This window comes from Vombatus ursinus, unplaced genomic scaffold (genome assembly GCF_900497805.2).
Source record: "Vombatus ursinus unplaced genomic scaffold, bare-nosed wombat genome assembly UNPS02014841.1, whole genome shotgun sequence".
NCBI classification, from domain to species: domain Eukaryota; kingdom Metazoa; phylum Chordata; class Mammalia; order Diprotodontia; family Vombatidae; genus Vombatus; species Vombatus ursinus.
Window position 1 is genome coordinate 12134036 of NW_020954619.1, and position 21050 is coordinate 12155085.

Sequence of the window (21050 nt, forward strand, 5' to 3'; positions counted from 1 at the left end):
TCAAGGTGTGTATCGTCTCTTGGAATTATAACATGTAAATACAGTATGATTGAGGACAGAGAGAGCATTAACAATTGGGGAGATCAGGAGGTGGCATCTGAGCTGTTTCCTGAAGTAAACTAGGGGTTCTAACAGATAAGGTTGAGGTGGCAGTGCATTTTAGGACGGGGGGACAGTTCGTAAGGTAGCTTTGTCAGTCATTCAAAGATCATTTATTCAGTGATTACTGCATCCTAGGTACTATGTGGAACACTGGGGAGAAAAAAAAAGATAAAAAAACCCAGTCTTCATTAATAGTGAAAAATAATAGATGGAGAGCCTTGAATGTTGTATGACATCTCTATAATATTAGAATAGCTAAAGGAAAACCTCTAGTAGAGAGATTTTTTTACAGGGGATATACTGAGGGCATGGAAAATATTGAAGGGTGAGATGTGGTTAGGTTGTGACCTGTATGCAGAAGTAAGAAATGCCTATATTGATGAATTAATGGATCCATTGAATTATAAAAATTACTAATAACTAGAAATAATAACAAAATCAAAGTATTTAATAATGATAGTAACATTTATATAGTGCCTGCTGTGTGCCAAGCATTGTGCTAAGTACTTTACCAGTATCTCATTTGATCCTAATAACAATCCTGGGAAGTATGTGCAGTTATTATCTACACTTTATAGACAAAGAAACTGAAGATTGACAGAAGTCAAGTGACTTGTCCAGGGTCACAGAGCTCATAAGTGTGTGACATTAAATTTGAACTCAAGTCATTCTGATTGTAGGCCCAGTCCTCTATGGGCTCTACCACTCAACAGTCCAAGCATTAATGCCACTTCATTATCCTGTATTGTTTTTGCTTCTCCATATCTCTAATACTCAGCAAATGCTACAATAGGTTGAAGCATGTAGATTATGCAGCTTAAGGTGCTACTCTCACCTCGTGATTCAATTTCATTTCCAGACCAGGGATCTTGTTTCCTTCCCTAAGAGTGGAACAAGCAAAGAATCTATATGTATATGTGTGCATATGTACGTATATGTATACATATATACACACGTATAAATACACACACACACACATATATATATATATATGTTTATATAGCATGGGTGGATTGTGATGTGAGAGAGAGTTCTTGAAGCATGCTTAGGTAATCCCTGCTTGGTTTCAGTCAGAGACACCATGTACAGGGGTTTGTACTTTGTGATGATAAAAATCTTGTAATTAGCAATCTCATGATTCAGGTTACTGAGCTAGAACTGAGTGTACATTTAAAGAGATGGCCCGCTCATTGCTCTCAATCTTCTGTCGTTTGACCTTCCTAAACACTTTGTATGATTCTAATTCCTTCCTTCACATTCTGCATTGTCTGTCATACTTATTTGTATATATGCGCTACCCCTGGTAATAGATTGTAAGCTATTTAACGGTTGGGACTGTGTTTTTAATCATTCTATCCTCAGTATGTAGCATAGTGCTTTACACATAGGAGACTTATAATCTGTAGAATTGAATTGAAATTAACACTGCCTTTGTTTTGGAAACTGTAGTCTAGTAATGCAGACTAAGATTACTTTTACTTTTTTTTGGCAGTCACATCATATTATTGGTTCTCATTGAGCTTGCAGTCAAAACCTTCATGTATCTTTTTCACGTGAGTTGCTTTAAAACCAGGTTTCCTTGTACATAATGCCATTGACTTAATAAAACCAAAGTCCAGGGCTGTATTTTCCCCTATGAAATTTTATCTTGTAAGTTAAGGCCCATTGTTCTAGTCAGCCAATATACTTTTGATTCCTGATTTTATCATCTAATCTTCTCCTCCTTCCTGTTTTGTGCTATTCTCTAATTCGATAAACATTTCTCTTTTTTAGTCTTCATATCCACATCTTACTTGTATCCCAAATGCGTGCATTGTGCATGGTAAATATTTAGTAAATATTTGTTGAATTGAACTTTTTGATTAAAGTATCAGGCTAAAGACAGAGACCTACAGCATAGCAATTAGAGGCCTATCTCCAATTTGACGATCTATTAATCAACACTCTTTGGCTACAAAATGCTTAATCAGCTGTGAATCTATATAATTATACTATCACCCAGTCCCATACTTACTTTATATTTATGACAATTCTCAATTAGCTGAAACATTCTTGATCAAAATATTCAGTTTCCTAGTCATTCTGGTTATATGGGAGATTGTCCTCTAGTGCCAGATTGATAGAGATTTCAGGAGAGGTATGGGTGAGGATTAATTTTATTTTGGATCAACTAACTCATTCTTTTCCTTCAGTATGGATAATCACTTGTATGTATGTCATTTTGTTTGAACCTTTCATTCTTATCAGAGTAAATAAATATGTAAAGGAATGACCAGTGGAGAAAGTATAACTGGCAAAAATGATTTTGAAAGGTTGGTTTGTTATTAAAATAATTGTGTATTAGTGAAGTTCACATATAATACAGCACATCACCCCTTCCCCCAACAAACACAACAAGCATCTTGGCCTTTGGCCAAATCATAATGATAATCTGAAATACCATGTAATTTAACTGTGTAGGGCCAGTTAATTCTTCCATGTATATTTTTTCAACACTAGTCTGTCAAATTACTCATATTGAGTGAATGCTTAAAGTAGAAGGAAATTCAGAGATTAGTTAGGCCAAATTGATATTTCAACAGATAAGGAAACACAGCAGTGACAATTTTAAATAGAGCTGGTAACCCAAGAAATAACTGAGGAGAATCAGGACCTTTAGAATTAGATGCTGGGGGAATTACTTTACAAGTTATGGAATTAGGAAGTAATTGATCGCCACTTTATATTTTGAAAAATTTAATTTAATTAGTTAAGGTTAATTGGTTACAATTCACATAATCTTTCAATTGGAAGGGATTTCTGAGACCATCTAGTCAAACCTGCACCTAATTAAGAATCACTTCTACAGCATACCTGATGACAAGTGATTTTCCAGCCTTTCCTTGAAGCTCTTTAGTTAGAATCAATCCATTATCTTCCACGGTAACCCCACTTTTGACTAACTCTAAATGTTAGAAGGTACTTTTTTCCTTTTCTTCCACCAAGTGTAAATTTACAATTCCTACCCATTTGTTTCTAGAACTGTCCTTTGGGATCAAACAGAATAAGTTTAATCCCTTTTCCATATGATATCCCTTTACATAGTTGAAGGTTGCTGTCATGGTACTGCCCTCTCTTCCAAAGTCTTCTCTTCTTCAGTCTAAACAATCAGTTTTTTTTTTTCAGTTTTCAACATTTACTTCCACAAGATTTTGAGTTCCAAATTTTCACCCCATCTCGTCCCTCCCCCCAGCCCAAGATGGCATGCATTCTGAATACCCCTTCCCCTAGTCTGCCTTCCCTTCTGTCTGTCCCCTCCTTCTCTTATCCCTTTCCCCTCCTATTTTCCTGTAGGGCAGGATAGATTTCTGTACCCCATTTCCTGTATTTCTTATTTCCCAGTTGCATGTGAAAACATTTTTTTAAAACATGTGTTTTTAAAACTTTGGGTTCCAAATTTTCTACCTTCCTCCCTCCCCCCCACCCTCATTGAAAAGGCAAGTATCTCAATATATGTTATACATGTGTAGTTATGCAAAACACTTCCGTAGTAGACATGCTGTGAAAAACTAATTCTATTTCCCTTAATCCTATCCTGCCCCCGTATTTATTCTATTCTTTCTTTTGACCCTGTCCCTCCTCAGAAGTGTTTGCTTCTGATTACCCCCTTTCCCAATCTGCCCTCCTCTCTGTCATCCCCCTACTCTCTTGTCCCTTTCCCCCTCTGTTTTCCTGTAGGGTAAGACAGATATCCATACCCAATTCAGTTTGTATGTTATTTCCTCCTTAAGTCAAATCCTATGAGAATAAGATTCACTCATTCCCTCTCACTTTCCCCTGTTTCCCCTTCACCATAAGAGCCTTTTCTTTTCTGTTTTTTTTTGTGAGACAATTTACCCTGTTCTACCTCTCCCTTTCTCCTTTTCCTAGTCTAATCTTCTCTCACCCCTTAATTTTCTTTTCCAGATATGACCCCTTCATCTTCAACTCATCCTGTGCCCTCTATTTATCTATCTACATATATATGTGTGTGTGTATATATATATATATATAAAAATATATACATACATATATTTTTCCGTCTAGCTATCCTAATACTGACAAAGGTCTTATGAGTTACAAATATCATCTTTCCATGCAGGAATGTAAACAGTTCAACCTTAATAAGTGTCTTATGATTTCTCTTTCCTGTTTAGCTCTTCATGTTCCACTTGAGTCTTGTATTGGAAAGTCAAATTTTTGATTCAGCTCTGGTGTTTTCATCAAGTCCTCTATTTGAAAGTCCTCTATTTCACTGAATTACCATTTTTTCCCCTGAAGAATTATACTCAGTTTTGCTGGGTAGGTGATTCTTGGTTGTAATCCTATCTCCTTTGCCCTCTGGAACATTATATTCCATGCCCTGTGGTCCCTTAATGTAGAAGCTGCTAAATCTTGTGTTATCCTGATTGTGTTTCCACAATACTTGAATGGTTTCTTTCTGGCTGCTTGTAATATTTTCTCCTTGACCTGGAAACTCTGGAATTTGGCTGCAATATTCCTAGGAGTTTTCCTTTAGGGATCTCTTTCAGGAGGAGATGGGTAGATTCTTTCAATTTCTATTTTGCCCTTTGTTTCTAAAATATCAGGACAGTTTTCCTTGATCATTTCTTGAAAGATGATGTCTAGGCTCTTTTTTTGATCATGGCTTTCAGATAGTCCAATAATTTTTAAATTCTCTCTCTTGGATCTATTTTCCAGGTAAGTTGTTTTTCCAATGAGATATTTCACATTGTTTTCTAATTTTTCATTCTTTTGGATTTGTTTTGCAGTGTCTTGATTTCTCATAAAGTCACTAGCTTCCAGTTGCTCTATTCTAATTTTTTAAGGAAGTATTTTCTTCAGTATCTTTTGGACTTCCTTTTCCATTTGGCCAATTTTGCTTTTTACGGAATTCTTCTCTTTATTAGCTTTTTGGACCTCTTTTGCCATTTGGGTTAGGTTAATTTTTAAGGTGTTATTTTCTTCAGTATTTTTTTGGGTCTCCTTTAGCAAGTTGTTGATTTGTTTTTCATGGTTTTCTTGCATCACTCTCGTTTCTCTTCCCAGTTTTTCCTCTGCTTCTCTTACTTGCTTCTCAGAATCCCTTTTGAGCTCTTCCAAGGCCTGGGATTGATTCATATTTTTCTTGGAGGCTTTGGATGTAGGAGCTTTGGCTTTGTTGTCTTCTTCTGGTTGTATGTTTTGATCTTCTTTGTCACCAAAGTAAGATAATACAGTCTGACTCTTTTTGTGCTGCTTACTCATGATCCCGGCCAATTACTTGAGTTTTAAACTCTTTGTTAAGGTAAGAGTCTGCTTCCAATGTGGAGAATGTACTGTCTCAAGCTTCAGGGGTTTGTACAGCTGTTTTCAGAGATATTTCTAGGGACCTGAAAAGTGTCAGCTCTTCCAAGGTGCTATGATAAGGGGTGAGGTGTTTCCTCTCTACCACCACAACAAGTTCCACCACACCAGTGTTCCTCCTCGCCCCAGGACCGCCCCTCAGAACTGTGACCCAGATCCAAGCATGGGCAAAGCAAGAGTCAGCACTGGCAAAGAGATCACTGCAGTCCCCCTCTGATCAGCCACTTGATTCCCCTCAGTCTGTGGGCCAGAAGCTCAGTAGGCAGTCGCGGCCCGCACTCGGGACTTGTGGCTGAGACCTAGCTTCTAACTCTCACCACAGTGACAGAGTTTTCCCACTGACCTTCTAAGTTGTCTTTGGTGTTCCTGGGTTGAGAAGTCTGGAAACCGCAGCAGCTGTCCGCGAGTTAGTCCTCTGAGGCCTGTTCCAGGTGTGCTGCGGCCTGCATGCCCACGCCGAACTGCGCTCCTCTCCCCACCTGGCGTGGTATACCTTTCTGATCAACCATCCAGGTTGTCTTGGGCTGGAAATTTGTTTCCCTCTGTCTTTTTGTGGGTTCTGCTGCTTTAGAATTTGTTTAGAGCCATTTTTTTTTTACAGGTATTTGGATGGGTTAGGGGGATAGCTCAAGCAAGTCACTGCTTTTACGCCATCTTGGCTTTGCCCCCAACAATCACAGTTCTTTCAGTTCATCCTCTTATGGTATGACCATGGGTGTTTTCACCATTCTGTTTCATAGAATCACAGAATTTGAAAGTTGTAAGGGACCTCAGTGGCCATCTAAATTCATTCAACTCATACATGAAAAGAATCCCTATGACAACACTTGATGAGTAGTCATCTAGCTTTTCTTGAACCCCCTCCAAAGAGAGGTTCTTGTCTTTTGGACAATTTCCAACCATTTGATGCACTTTATAAACTGTGGCACCCCAAATAATGTTCCATGTGTATTCTGACATAGATTGTGTCATGAAGTCATTGGCTTCGATCAAGTCCATTTTAATTTTCAAAGACTTTGTTGTTTGGGCAAGGTTTTGTACCTCTTATGTGAAGTTATTAATTCCCTTTCAAATTCTTTCTTCCATAGCTATCATTTCTTTTCCATTTTTTTCCTTGAGAACTGTCATTTCATTTATAAAAAGCATTTTAAACTCTTTTGAAACTCTTGCTTTATCTCTTTTAGGAATTGTAATCTAAGCTTTGTTTTTCTCTGAGGCTTTCTTTATAAATGTTTTAGGATCATTCTCTTCTGTTGTTTGTGTCTTGAACTTTCCTGATACCATAATAGTTCTTTATGGTGATATTCTTTATTTTGTTTGCTCATTCTTCCAGTGTACTCAGCAGCACTTCTGGAGGGAAAGTCTAGGCTGGTCCTCTTGTTGCTTTCTTGGGAGTATTTGAATATTATGTTATTCTAGAATCTTCAGGGGCAGGCATTCTGTAAGCTTTCAGTGCTTCCAAAGTAGTCTGGTCGAAGTGAGAATTTTTTCATCCGCCTGACTTTGTTTTATTGTTTCTTGATGTCTCATGGAGTCATTAGATTCTATTTGCCCAATTCTAATTTTTGATGAGTTTTTTTTTTCCAGTGAGATTTGGTATCTCTTTTTCCATTTGGCCAATTCTGCTTTTTTAAGTTCTTTTTCTTCTGTTTGATATTATACCTCTTTTTCCAAGTTGTTAATTCTCTTTTCCTAATTTTCTTGCATTTCTCTCATTTCTTTTCCTAATTTTCCCCCTACTATTCTTATTTGATTTTTAAAATCTTTTTCTTTAGCTCTTCTAGGAATTCTTATTTGGCTTATGGCTAATTAGAATTTTTTTCTTAGAGACTTTTCTCATAAAACCAGCTTCTAGTTTTATTTATTAGCTCCATGGTTTTCTTACTTTCAATTTTATTACTCTCTCCTTTCATTTTCAGAATTTCCAATTTGTTGTTTCATTGGGGATTAATTAATTCTTTTTCTAGTTTTTTTAGGTGCATGCCCAATTCATTGATCTGCTTTTTCTGTATTTTATTGACGTAAGCAATTAGAGATATAAAATTTCCTCTAATTACTGCTTTGGCTGCATCCCATAAATTTTGGATGTTGTCTTATTGTCATTTTCTTTAATGAAATTATCAGTTATTGCTATGATTTTTTTCTTTGATGCACTTTTTAGGATTAGATTGTTAAATTTAATCTCTTTTTCCATTGACCATTATTGAACGTAATTTTTATTTTATTATGATCTGAAAAGGATATGTTTACTATTTCTGCTTTTCTATGTTTGGTTGTTAGGTTTTTATGTCCTAATACATGGTCAGTTTCTGTATAGGTGCCATGGTCTGCTGAGAAAAAGGTATATTCCTTTCTGTTCCCATTCAGTTTTTTCCAGAGATCTATCATAACTAATCTTTCCAAAATTTTATTCACCTCCTCAACTTCTTTCTTGTTTACTTTTTGGTTAGGTTTATCTAGTTCTGAGAGGGGAAAGTTGGAGTCCCCTACTAGTATAGTTTTATTGTCTGTTTTCTCCTGTAATTCATTCAACTTCTTCAAAAATTTAGATGCTATACCATTTGGAGCATATGTGTTTAGTATTGATAAGACTTCATTGTCACATCATGTCGCCTTTCAGCAAGATACAGTTTCCTTCTTTATCTTTTAATCAGATCAAGTTTTGCTTTTGCTTTGTCTGAAGCATAATAGATTCTGCTCCAGCCCGTTACTTTTACCCTGTGTGTATCTCTCTGCTTCAAATGTGTTTCTTGTAAATAACATATTGTAGGACACTGATTTTTAATCCATTCTACTATGTTTCCGTTTTATGAATGAGTCCATCCCATTCACATTTATAGTTATAACTGTGTATTTTCCTCCATGCCATTTTTTACTTGTTTATTCCCTCCCCTTGTCCCCCACCTTTTCCCTCTTTGCAATTGTTTTACTTCTGATCACCACCCTCCTTAATATATATCCTCCCTTTTGTCTTTCCGCTCCTATTATCCTCATCCCTCTTCACTTCCTTATAGGGTAAGGTAGATTTCTGTATCCAGCTGAGTGTATATGTTATTCCCTTTCTAAGCCAATTTTGATGAAAGTAAAGTTTAAGCTTTGCCTACCATCCCCCCCCCCGATCTTCCCCTCTATTATAATAGCTCTTTCATGACTCTTTTATCTGGGATAATTTACCCCATTCAATCTCCCCCATCCTTCCAGTGTATTTTGTTTCTCACCCTGTATTTATTTATTTTTTGGGGGGGTATCATCCCATCAAAGTCACCTCATATCCACATCTCTATATATATTCCTTCTAACTGCTCTGATAGTAGTAAGGTTGTTAAGAGTTACAAAAATTATCTTGCCATATGGAAATATAAACAGTTTAATCTTTTTTGAATTTCTTACATTTTCTTTTTATTATTTCTTTTTTACCTTTTAATTTTTCCCTTGAGTCTTAAGTTTGGAGGTCAGATTTTTTTATTCAGCTGTGATCTTTCGATTAGAAATGCTTGAAAGTCCTCTATTTTGCTAAATGTCCATTTTTCCCCTGATAAATTATATTCAGTTTTGTTGGGTTGGTGATTCTTGGTTGTAATCCTAATTTCTTTGCTTTCTAAGATCTCTAGTTCTTTAATGTGGAAGCTGCCAAATCCTGTGTAATCCTGACTATAGCTCCACAGTATTTGAATTGTTTCCTTTTGGCTGTTTGTATAATATTTTCTCCTTGATCTGTGAACTCTGGAATTTGTCTGTGTTGTTCCTGGGAGTTTTCATTTTGGGATCTCTTTTAAGTGATGATCAGTGGATTCTCTGAATTTCTGTTTTGCCCTCTGGTTTGAATATATCAGGGCAGTTTTCTTTGATGATTTCTTGAAAGATATTGTCAGTTTTTTTTTTATCATGGCTTTCACATAGTCCAATAATTCTTATGTTTATCTCTCCTGGATCTATTTTCTAGGTCAGTTGTTTTTCCAATGAGAAATTTCACATTTTCTATTTTTTTTAACTTTTTTGATTTTGTTTTATTGTACCTTGATATTTCATAGGGTCATTAGTTTCCACATGTTCAATTCTAATTTTTAAGCAGTTATTTTCTTTTTTTTTTTTAATTAATTTTTTAGTGAGCTTTTGTACTTCCTTTTCCGTTTGGCCAATTGTATTTTTTAGGGAGTTATTTTCCTTGGTAAAATTTTTGTATATCTTTTCCCATGCTTTTGACTCTTTTTTTTCATGATTCTCTTGCATTGCTCTCATTTCTTTTCTGAATTTTTCTTCTACTTCTCTAATTTGCTTTTTAAAAATCCTTTTTAAGCTCTTGTAGGAATTCATTTTGGGCCTAAGACTAAATTACATTTTTTTTTGTGGCTTCACATGTATTTTGACATTATTGTCCTCTTCTTGGTCCTCTCTATCACTGTATTAACTTTCTATAGTCAAGCTTTTTTTTTTTTTGCTAATTTTTTTACTCTCTTTTTTGGTGATTTGGTGTTTTTATGTGAGTTGGGCTCTGGTCCTGCCCTGTCCCAAGTGTTCCGTGCTGGGGCTCTTGGCCTTACTGCTGACTTTAACTGGGCTTTAGAGCTTAGCTGCTTCCTTTCTCTGGAGGGTAGCTTCTCCTGTGGGTGTGGGGTTCAGCTGTTGGTCTGCCCCAGGTGTAGGATCCTGCAGCTAAGTTGCTATGGAAACAAGGTCTATCTGGTGGTAGGCGCCAGATCAGCCCCAGGGGGAGGGCTTCACTACTGGTCAGCAGTGGGGGCAAGGCCTTGCTAGTAGTTTGTGCTGGGGGTAAGGTTGCTGGTGTGGGGCCTTGGTGTGCTACACAGACTGCTCACTTGGGTAGGGGGCTTCTGGTTTGCAGGAGGGCAGGGCCTTACTGGTGGGTTGCCTCAGACTGGGAGCCTTGCTGCAGGCCCCCTGTTGTGAGACTGGCTACTGCTGATTCTTGAACTTTGTTCCAATCCCACTCCAGTCAGACAGACCTTTGCTGCTGGGCTAGTAAGCTGCTTCCATACTCACAGACTAATTCTGAGGAAGTTTTCTAGTTTTTTGGAGGGGAATGTGGAAGGGCTTCAGATGGTTCCTTCCTCACTCCCCTGTCTTGATGCTAGAAGTTTGATGTGTTATTATTTTAAAGTTGTGTGGAGGTGAATATGGGGAGTTCATCTGGAATATTCCCTCTACAACATCATGTTGTCTCTGTCCTTTTAAAACTGATTCCTTTTAAAAATATTCACTAACTGTCCTTTTAATAACACATTCTATAATTTTAGTAGGAAGTGAAATCAAACTCACTGGCATATATATATATATAGACTTGCAGATTCTGTTATTTTCCCTTTTTTAAAAATACTTGAATATCATCTTCCCTTCTTCAATTCAATTTCTTCCATTCTCCAAGATCTTTTTTTTTTTTTTAAGGCAATTGGGGTTAAGTGACTTGCCCAGGGTCACACAGCTAGTAAGTGTCAAGTGTTTGGTCTGAGGGCAGATTTGAACTCAGGTCCTCCTGACTTCAGGGCTGGTGCTCTGTCCACTGCGCCACCTAGCTGTCCCTCCAAGATCTTAAAAAGATAATTGACAATGACTTAACAGTCTCATCTGACAGTTCTTGTTGTAATTCATGTTGGTCTAATGAAGTGTGAAATCAAGGGCAGGCAAAAGTTATCTCATATTTCTTATGAAATATATTTACCTTATGTTTAAATCTTGTATTAACTTTTATTTTCTGCCTTTTTTCCTCTAAAGATCATTGTCATTCAAAACTAATTAGAGAATGTATACAGTATGTGGGAATCTGTCTACCAAGACACATCCAAGAGCTATATGAATACAAATGCAAAGACCTTTTACAGAAATATAAGCCTAAATAATTTAAGAAATAGCAATTGCTTATGAGTAGTGATGTCAGTATAATAAAAATGAAAATATTATATGAATTATCATATTCAGTGCCATAGTAATCAAACCATACCAAGGATTATTTTATAAAGATAGAAAAAATAACAAAATAATCTGGAGGAAAAAAGGTAAAAAATCTCAAGGGAAATTAAAAAAAGGAATGAAGCAGTATCAGATCTTAAACTGTTACAAAGCAGTAATCATCAAAACTAATTGGTCCTATTTAAAAGAGTGGATGATCTGTGGAACAATTTAGGTGTGCAACGTACAGAAGCAAATGAATACAGCATAGTAGTGTTTGATAAAAACAAAACAAAACAAAACCCATTACTGGGGTAAGAACTTGTTATTTGATAAAAATTTCTAGGTTAAGTCTGTTAGAATTTGGGCTTAGAATGTCTCAAATCATTTACCATATACAGACCATAATATCTCAAACCATAAAATAAGCTTCAAATTGATACATGATGTAGATATAAAGAGTAATATCACAAAGTAAATTAGAGAAGAAAAAAGATAATATCTTTCTGATCTGTGGATAGGGGGAGAGTTCATGATGAATCACATAGATAAAATAAACAATTTTGATTGTATAAAATTAGAAAAAAAAAGCTTTTGTATAAACAAAACCAGCCCAGTTAAAATTAGAAGAGAAACAGTGAAATGGGGAAAAATTTTTCATAAAAATCCAAATATATCCAAAATATGTAAAAAAGAACTGTTGCAAATTTATGAGTATTAGATCCTTTCCTAAATAGATAAAGGTCAAATGTTATTTGTTAAGTGTTAAATGATATCAACAGGCAGTTTGAAAGAAATCCAAGCTATCAAAAATCATATAAAAAAACCATTCAAATCACTGATAATTAGAGAAATGAAAATTAAAGCAGCTCTAAACTTTCACCTCACAGTCATCAGATTAACAAAGATGACAAGTGGAAATTGATAAATTTTGGTGGATCATTGGGAAAATAAATACACTATCATGCTGTTGGTGGAGCTGTGAATTGGTTCTGCCATTCTGCAAAGCAGTTTGAAACCATACTGAAAAAATCACTAAACTGTGACTTTTGACCCAAAGATAACAAGAGAAGAGGAAGAGGGACCTATATCTATGACAATATTTATAGTAACTCCTTTTGTAGTAGTCAAACCCTGAACACTAAGGGGGTACCACTGCTGTAGTATAGAGTATATGAATTTAATGGAATATTATTGTGCCATAATAAATTATTACATGGAGAGTTTTAGAGGAAACTGGGAAGACCTGTAAGAACTGATATAGGATGAAGTGAGCAGTGTCATGAGGATAATTTATACAGACAAAAACATTGTAAAGAAAAACAACTTTAAAAAAACCATAGAATTCTAAAAATTCTTTAGAACAGGCCTTTGGGCCAGGCTTGTGATTTGATTTCCTGAACTTCTCTCCTTTTTCTTCTTTTTGTCCAGGTGATCTATAGTATACTTTCATCATGATATTGCTTCTATTTCTATCTGTAGATATTCACCTCAGTGCTCTTTAATCATACTTCATAGAATAGTTCACAAGAATACCTTCTTAACATATGGATGTTTTAAAGTGACTTGCTCAAGGTTACATAGGTTGTTAAGTTGCGAATAGTTGGATATTTGAATTTTGGGCACCATCCTCCAGTATAATGCTACTTCTACTTTTGAAATAACTGCTGTTGAGGGGCAGCTAGGTGGCCCAGTGGATAGAGTACCAACCCCGGAGTCATGAGGACCTGAGTTTAAATTTGGCTTCAGACACTTGACACTTACTAGCTGTGTGACTCTGGGTAAGTCACTTAACCCCATTTCCTAACCCCCCCCCCAAAAAAGAAATAACTGCTACTGAACAGATAATCAAGAAATAATCATTGACTCTTGGTAGTTTGTACATAAAGCAACTTATGAATTTATATTTTTTCATTTGAAGCATATAGTCCTATACTGAATAATATGATTGGAGTCAGAGGCTTAGCATTATTTTACTATATCTCAGCATTTACATGTTACTTTGAAAGATATTTTAATACTTACGCTACTTTACTAGGTAAATAAAGGAGAAGGGGAATAACAGGTGACTCTTGATTGCCATAAATAATGAAACCCATTTCATTCAATCTTTTTCTGAAGTATCTTGTGTTTTGTGCAAGTTGCTGGATTCTCTGTATTCCTGGAAAGAGACAGGCATGCAATCAGTTAATTGAATTACTATGATAAGGTTTGTTGTCAGGAAAAGGAAGCAAAAGTCACATTGGTTGGAACATATCAGGTGTTTATGTTGGCTCAGCCTATTGTTAGGGGCTAGGCAGAATTTGAAATAATAAAACCCTAGGACTAGAGCAAAATTCTGGCTACTTTGGCTCCCATCCTATCATGGTGGTACTGTGGAAGGGAAATATCCTTGCTACTACAGGTACTGCTTCTGTTTCAGCATGGTGAAGATGCAGTAGGAAACAGATGGTTGCTCCCCTCAGCAGATGTAGGAGGTGCTAGAGAAAAAAAAAGGGAGTGTAATGCTATGGGTATGTTGTATATAGTTCATTAGGGTGTGAGACAGTTGCAAGAGAATGGCTTTTTGTTGGGACTAGGGCTAATGTACTGAACATCCCTAGATTAATTATTCTTCACCTCTCTTTCTGATTCTAACCAGGTCCCAAGAGAAGTTCCTCATTCATTAATACTTAAAAGGGTAATATATGGCAGGAAGAGTTTTGGGTCATGTTGAGATTTGTGTGTGTTCTGAAGGGGAATGCTGGTTTTTCTTAGCCAGAAACGTGACATCAGAGTTTAAAGTATGAAGTAGTCAATTGTGCCTTGGTAAGGGCTTTGTTTGGTGTTCCAAGGCATCAGTCTATACCTTATTCTGGGAATGTTAACCAGTGATATCTCCATTGATTACACATGAGAGTAGACATTGGCAATCACAGTAAGTTACAAGTCATCTGCCTAGTCAGGATCTTTCCTTAGAGTAGATGAACTCTACACTTTTAGAGCTGGAAGATATTTTAGAACTTATCTGGTCTCATTTCACAGATGAAGCACAGAAGGAATAAACCCCAAAGCTAGATCTTAATCTATTTTAAATAGATTATTTTTAAAGCATATCAGCTAAGAAATGGAAATTTGGTATCTTCTTTGAGTGTCTGGTGATAGTGTTATTTTCTTAATTATGAAATTAACTTTGTAAAATACTAAATTACTGAATTCAGTGACACAAACATAACACCCTTCAGAATTTCCTGCACTTCTGTGTCTATAGTTGGCAAGGGCAAATGATAACAGTGCTTCTCTTTGCCTCATGGTGAGGTCACTCCAAGAAAATATTTAATAAAAGTACTTGTGAATTAAGTTTTACTTTTCCCAACTTCTGATAAATGATTTGGATTGTTGGAGTTTGGACTTATTTGGGCCTGATCGATTGGGGGGGGCAGGGAACAACTTATTTAGCTTTTTGACTAGGATGAATCATAGTTTGATTAATTAGGTAAATGTATGGAGGAGGAGCTCACAGTCACATTACTACATTGTTGGTGGAGCTATACATTAGTGCAACCATTGTGGAAAGGTATTTGGAATTAAATAAGTGGCTAAGCTATCCATACCCTTTGATCCAGATATTCCACTGCTAGGCAGATATTCCAAAGAGGGCATTGACAATAAGAAAGATTCCATATACACCAAACTATTTGTAGCAGCACTCTTTTTGGTAGTAAAGAACTGGAAAGAAAGTAGGTGTCTATCATTTGAGGAATGGCTACATAAACTGTGGGACAGGAATGTAATGGAACATTATGGTGCTGTAAGAAATGATAAATACGATGAATAAAGAGAAACACAACTGCACTGATACAAAGTAAAGTAAGCAGAGCCAGGAAAACACAAGTGACTATAACATGTAAATGGACAGAACAAGAACTACAAAACAAAAAGAAATGTTACAAAACTATAAAGAATAAGTTTAGTACAAAAGGAGAGAAGATATCTTTTACCTTTTAAACCCTAACCTTTTGTGAAAATGGAGAAGTGTTGAATATTGTATATATTGTTAGATATTTTACAGTGTATTGGCAAATTTTTGCTGAATTTTCTGCTTTCTTTTTTAAAAAAAATATCATTTTTATTTTTAAATAAAGGATGGCTGTCTGAGTGGGAGGAAGGAAGGAAAGAACTCTGGTAGTATAAAAACAAAAAAATAGAAATTTTTTTTTTTTGGTGAGGTAATTGGGGTTAAGTGACTTGCCCAAGGTCACAAAGCTAGTACGTGTCAAGTGTTTGGTCTGAGGCTGGATTTGAACTCAGGTCCTCCTGACTTCAGGGCCGGTGCTCTATCCACTGCGCCACCTAGCTGCCCCTAGAAAAAATTTTTTTTTAATAAAAGGGGGAACTTAACTATGCCCTTAAGTATTTTCTCCAGAGTAGGAGAATGTAAACAGAACCTTTGCAAACAGAATCACATAGTTGACATGTACCTAACTAAATATTAATTCTGAGAGAAGCTGGTTATGGATACCATCCTCTGGAAGATGGACAGGAGCTTATGCTGATGACAGTGATTATTTTTCCCCTCCTACTCTTATACTTGTGAGTATTTGTAAATATTAAATACTATCTAATGCTTCAATTCAGCAGCTAGGTGATACAGGGAAAAGAATACTAGGCCTGGAGTTAGGAAGACCTGAATTCAAATGTGGCCTCACTAACTGTGTGTCCCTGGGTAAATCACTTAACTTCTGTCTTCTTCGATTTCCTTAACTGTAAAATGGGAACAGAACCTGCCTCCCAAGGTGGTTATGAGGATCAAATGTGCTAATATTTGTTAAGCCCTTAACATAGTGCCTGGTACTTGCTTGTTTAATTCCTTTTTATTTTTTTCTCCTGGGCCTAAACATTTCCTACTCTTAATAATGTCTTTCCTTAAATATGTTTAATAAGAATACACACACACACACACACACACACATACATATAGCGCCTATATCAGATTGTGTGCCGTCTTGGGGAGGTTGGTGAGGAGGAAGAGGGAGAAAAAATTTTAAACTCAAAAGCATATGGGAGTGATTGTTGATAAATCAAAATAAATTAATAAAAAAAGAAAGAAAATAATGTCTTTCCTTTTATTTGGCTGTTCTTAAGGTACTAATATTTTGTGTTTATCAGTGGGCGTGAGGTAATAAAGGTCTTCACAAGCTGCACCTTCAGGGTGATGAATGTGGAGTGGTCATTGCTTCGGTGATTAAATGGATCGAATGAGTTGCCTCTCAAGCATGTGATGGAATCACACTGCAGGCCCACTTTCTGGCTACCTAAACTCCAAAGCATGCTCATACCTGGAATTCCCTCCCCAGTTCCAGCTCTTTAGCTTTCAGCTTTCTAACTTTCTCCTTATACTGAGGGATTTTACTCCTTCAAACACCCTAACCCACTAGTTTCTCACTTCACTGATTTCCAGTGCCACTCTATCTCAGATCCAACACAGAGATGGTCACACTCTTTATCTTGTTATTACTCCCAAATGCTCCACTTCTCCATCTGATTTTCCTTTATGTGATCACATTTTTTTGACAATCTACCTTTACCTCTGCCTTGCATTCCCAAAACTTGTTCTTTATTCTCACTGTGACCTCCACCTGTCAGTTCCTTCCCAGGATATGATTCCTACACTAGCTACATTTTCCTCTCTTCCTCATCTTTATCCATTAGTGAATCTGCACTGCAGATTCTAGCTCTGCACTGTCTTCTTCTCGAGTTCCTTTTCCCCTTATCCTATCAAATAAACTGTATTGTCAAGCTTCAGCCCTAGGATCACTCCCACCATCTGTTGCCTTCGCTCTTACTTGAATGCTGAAAAAAGATGGAGAAAATTATAAAACCATGCTGACTAGACCCCCAACAACTCTATGTTATATAACCTCAGCTGCATCCTCACTATGACAAGGCAGTCCTTTTATATCTTCCTAATAGACTTGCTATCCCGCTTACTACATCTGCTTTTCTAAATTATTTTCATTCCTCAGGAAACCTTCCATTGCTCCCTCACTCCTTATCTTCTCAGCTATGATGCTTTCTTCATATTTCACTGAAAAAGTTGAGGCCATTTGCTAAGAGCTTCCTCTTCTCTCTATTTCATATCACTAAGATTCCTTACCCTATTATCTTTCACCCCTGTCTCACAAGAAGAGGTGACCCTACTCTTTGCTAAGGAAGACTTTTCTATATGCATAAGTAATCCTGTCTCATCTTTTCTAGCAGATTATCTCCATTACTCTTTTGCTTATTTGCAGTCTTTCCTTGTCTACAGGCTGCTTTCCTATTGCTTGCAAACATGCTCATGTCACGCTCATTCTCCAAAAGCCCTCACTTGATCCATCTATCCCTGCTACCTATCATCCTGCAGCTTTTCTTTTTCTGGCTAAATTACTTGAGAAGACTGTTTACTTCATGTCTCCACTTCTTATCCTCTCAAATTCTTATCTCTCCATTCTGGTTCTCAGCGTCATCTTTCTTTTAAAAAATTTTGAAAAACATTTTTATTTAAAGTTTTGAGTTCCAAATTCTATCCCTCCCTCCGTGAGATGGTAATAATCAGATATAGATTATCCATGTGCAATTATGTAAAACATTCCATATTAGTCATTTTGTACAAGAAGACTCGAGTAAAAGGAAAAAAATGAAAGAAAGAAAGTGAAAAATAGCATGCTTCAGTGTGTATTCAATCAATATCAGTTCTTTCTCTGGAGGCTGATAGTATGCTTCATCATTAGTCCTTTGGGATTGTCTGGGATCATTGTATTGCTGAGAATAGCTAAGTCATTCACAATTCTTCTTTGAACAATATTGCTGTTACTGTATACAATGTTGTCCTAGTTCTGTTCAGTTTGCTATACATCAGTTCTATATATCTTTCCAGATTTTTCTGAACTCATCCTGCTTATCATTTTTTATAGCACACTAATATACCATTACACTCATATACTACAGCTTGTTTAGCCATTTCCCAGCTGATGGGCATCCCTTTGATTTCTAATTCTTAGCCATCACAAAAAGAGCTGCTATAAATATTTTTGTACAAATATGTTCTTTTCCCATTTTTTGAATATTTTTGGAACATAGACCTAGCAGTGCCAACTTCATCTTTCAACTGAAACTACTTTCACCAAAATTACCAGTGTTCTCTTAATCACCAAATCTAATGGCTTTCTTACTCCTCAGTCTTCTTGACCTCTCTGCAATCCTTGACACTGTTGATCATCCTTTTCTGCTTGATACAGACCTCTCTCTAGGTTTTCATGTTACTGCTGTCTGCTGGTTCTATTCCAAAGTTTTTTTACTGCTCCTCAGTGTCTTTTTTTGGATTTTTGGGTGATGCCAGTTAACTGTGAGTCTCTTTTCTTTTCCCTCTATATTTTTTCACTTGGTGATCTAATCAACTCCAGTGAATTCAACTATTATCTCTATGCCTATTCCTGGAATTTTTTTCCCTTCTTATTTCTGCCTCTTGGTTTCTCTGGTCTCCTGGTTTCCCTGGCTTCTTTCAAGTCCCAGCTAAAATTCTACTTTCTACAAGAAGCCTTTCCCAATACCTCTTAATTATATATTTTCCCTCTGTTGATTAACTCTCATTTCTTCTGTGTATAGTTTGTTTAAACCTATCTGTTTGCATGTTCTTTCCTGTATTATACTATGAGCTCCCTGAGAGCAAGGATAGTCTTTTGTCTTTATTTCCCCAGAATTTAGCACAGTTTCAGGCACATAGTATGTATTTAATAAATGTTTACTGACTGACTGACTGCCTCTGTGCAGATGATCCTCAGATTTATTTGTCTAGTCTTTACTTTCCTGATCTCCAGTCTCTCAACTCCAATTGCTTTTTGGACATTTCTAACTGAATGTCTCATAGATATTTTAAATACAGAATGTCAGAAACTGAACTCATTATTTTTCCACCCAAACCTTTCCCCCTTCCTAGTTTCCCTATTAGTGTGGAGGGTATTACCATCCTCCTAGTCACCCAGGCTTACAACATAGGTGACAATCTCAAATTCTTACTCTGTTACCCACTGCCTCTATATCCAATCACTGCCAAGACCTGTAATTTCAATTTTCATAACATCTCTTGTATATGCCCCTTCTTTTCTCTGTCACTGTCCCCAGATGTAGTTCCTCATCACCTCACACCTAGACTATTGCAGTAGCCTGCTGATCAGTCTCCCTGCCTTGCATCTCTCTGTATTGTAGTCCACTCAGCTGCCAAATTGATCTTTCTAATCCCCAGGTTTGACAATGTCACTTGTCTATTCATAAACTCCAATAGCTCCTTCTTGGTTTTAGAGCCTAATACAACATACTCTGGCCTTTAAAACCCTCCATAACCTGAGCTCTTCCTGTCTTTCCAGTCTTATTCTACCTCATGCTCCCTGACTTGCTCCATACCTTGTATTCTTTGATGCAAAGACATTGGCCTCCTTGTTATTCCTAGCATAATACACTCCATCTCCTGACTGGGAATTTTCACTGACTGTCCCTCATGTCTGAAACTTTCTCACTGCCTCTCTCTACTTTCTGTCTTTCTTCAGGTCCCAGCTAAGATCTCCCTTTTTGCAAGGAGCCTTTCCAGACCCCTCTTAAAGCCTATCTCTTTCTTTCCATTTTATCCTGTACGTGTTTAGTTTGAAGACCAACTCTGGTCTCCAGGAGCTTGTAGTTTAATGAGAGAAACAATATGAAAATAACTAGTTTGTGCATGGTTGTTTTCATGTTGTCTCTCCCATTAGATATAAGTTCCTTGAGAGTTGTCGTTTGCCTTTCCTTGCATGCCCAGCACTTAGGACTACATCTGGCAAATAGTGGGCACTTAATAAATGTTAGTTGACTGACTGACCATATACTAAAAGAGGCTGAGTCTGATTGATCTGTAGAGGAGTTTGAATAGAGATTTCAGGCCTTTGTTTTGTCTTCAAGTGAATTAATGGCTACACTTTCTGAAGAGAGGGCCCTGAATCTGTCTTTAAGTAGATATGAGTCTGAGAATATATGACAATCTAATATCATTTAGACACAGAAATTGACAGTTATAAAAATCAACACTTATTGCCTGTGTAACATCTTTTTTTTGGGTGGAAATGTATGGACATATTCCTTCTCTTATTTATGTTACAAGAATTGGAATGGATCATAAGAGGAGTAAACCAGGTCTTAGAATTGATACAATGTAGTTTTAAGCATTTGAGACAACTAGATCTTTACCCAGGTAAAATTAGTGAATTTGCCCCTTGGACCAGGCCAAATGAAGAAGAATCAATTTAATTCAGAGTTAAGTATTCAAATGGGCCCTTGACTTGCTTGTATGTAGCACTGAGATTTTCAATGAAATATTTCAAACTGACTTTCAAAATCTTAGTCCCATAAACATTCTATTTGCCCTTCATCTAATTTGCACTACTAATAATATACGTATTTGTCAGTGTTAATGCCTACCGTATTACTCCCCCAGGCTTTCTTCATTTTCGCATAATACAAGTCCAGAACATGTTTTCTTAGCAAACATTGAGCATCTCCCTATTAGCCCAGGTAACCTTAAGAATCATGTCCACACAAACACCATATCATTTTACTTTATTTGATTCTCATCAAAATCTGCCTGACTTCTTTTAAAGCGAGGGCTCTTTTTCATAGATGAAACAGTTAAGTGG

At 36.6% G+C, this 21050-nt stretch overlaps 1 protein-coding gene across 2 annotated transcripts in view; it reads right to left on the reverse strand.

Moving 5' to 3' along the window:
- SPTLC3 (serine palmitoyltransferase long chain base subunit 3) overlaps positions 1 to 21050 on the reverse strand; it is a 192679-nt gene that overhangs the window by 8393 nt on the left and 163236 nt on the right. For both annotated transcript variants that reach the window (XM_027840439.1, XM_027840440.1), the window contains exon 10: positions 13396 to 13531. In XM_027840439.1, the coding sequence (XP_027696240.1) occupies positions 13396 to 13531 (136 nt within the window). The remainder of the gene's footprint in view (positions 1 to 13395; positions 13532 to 21050) is intronic.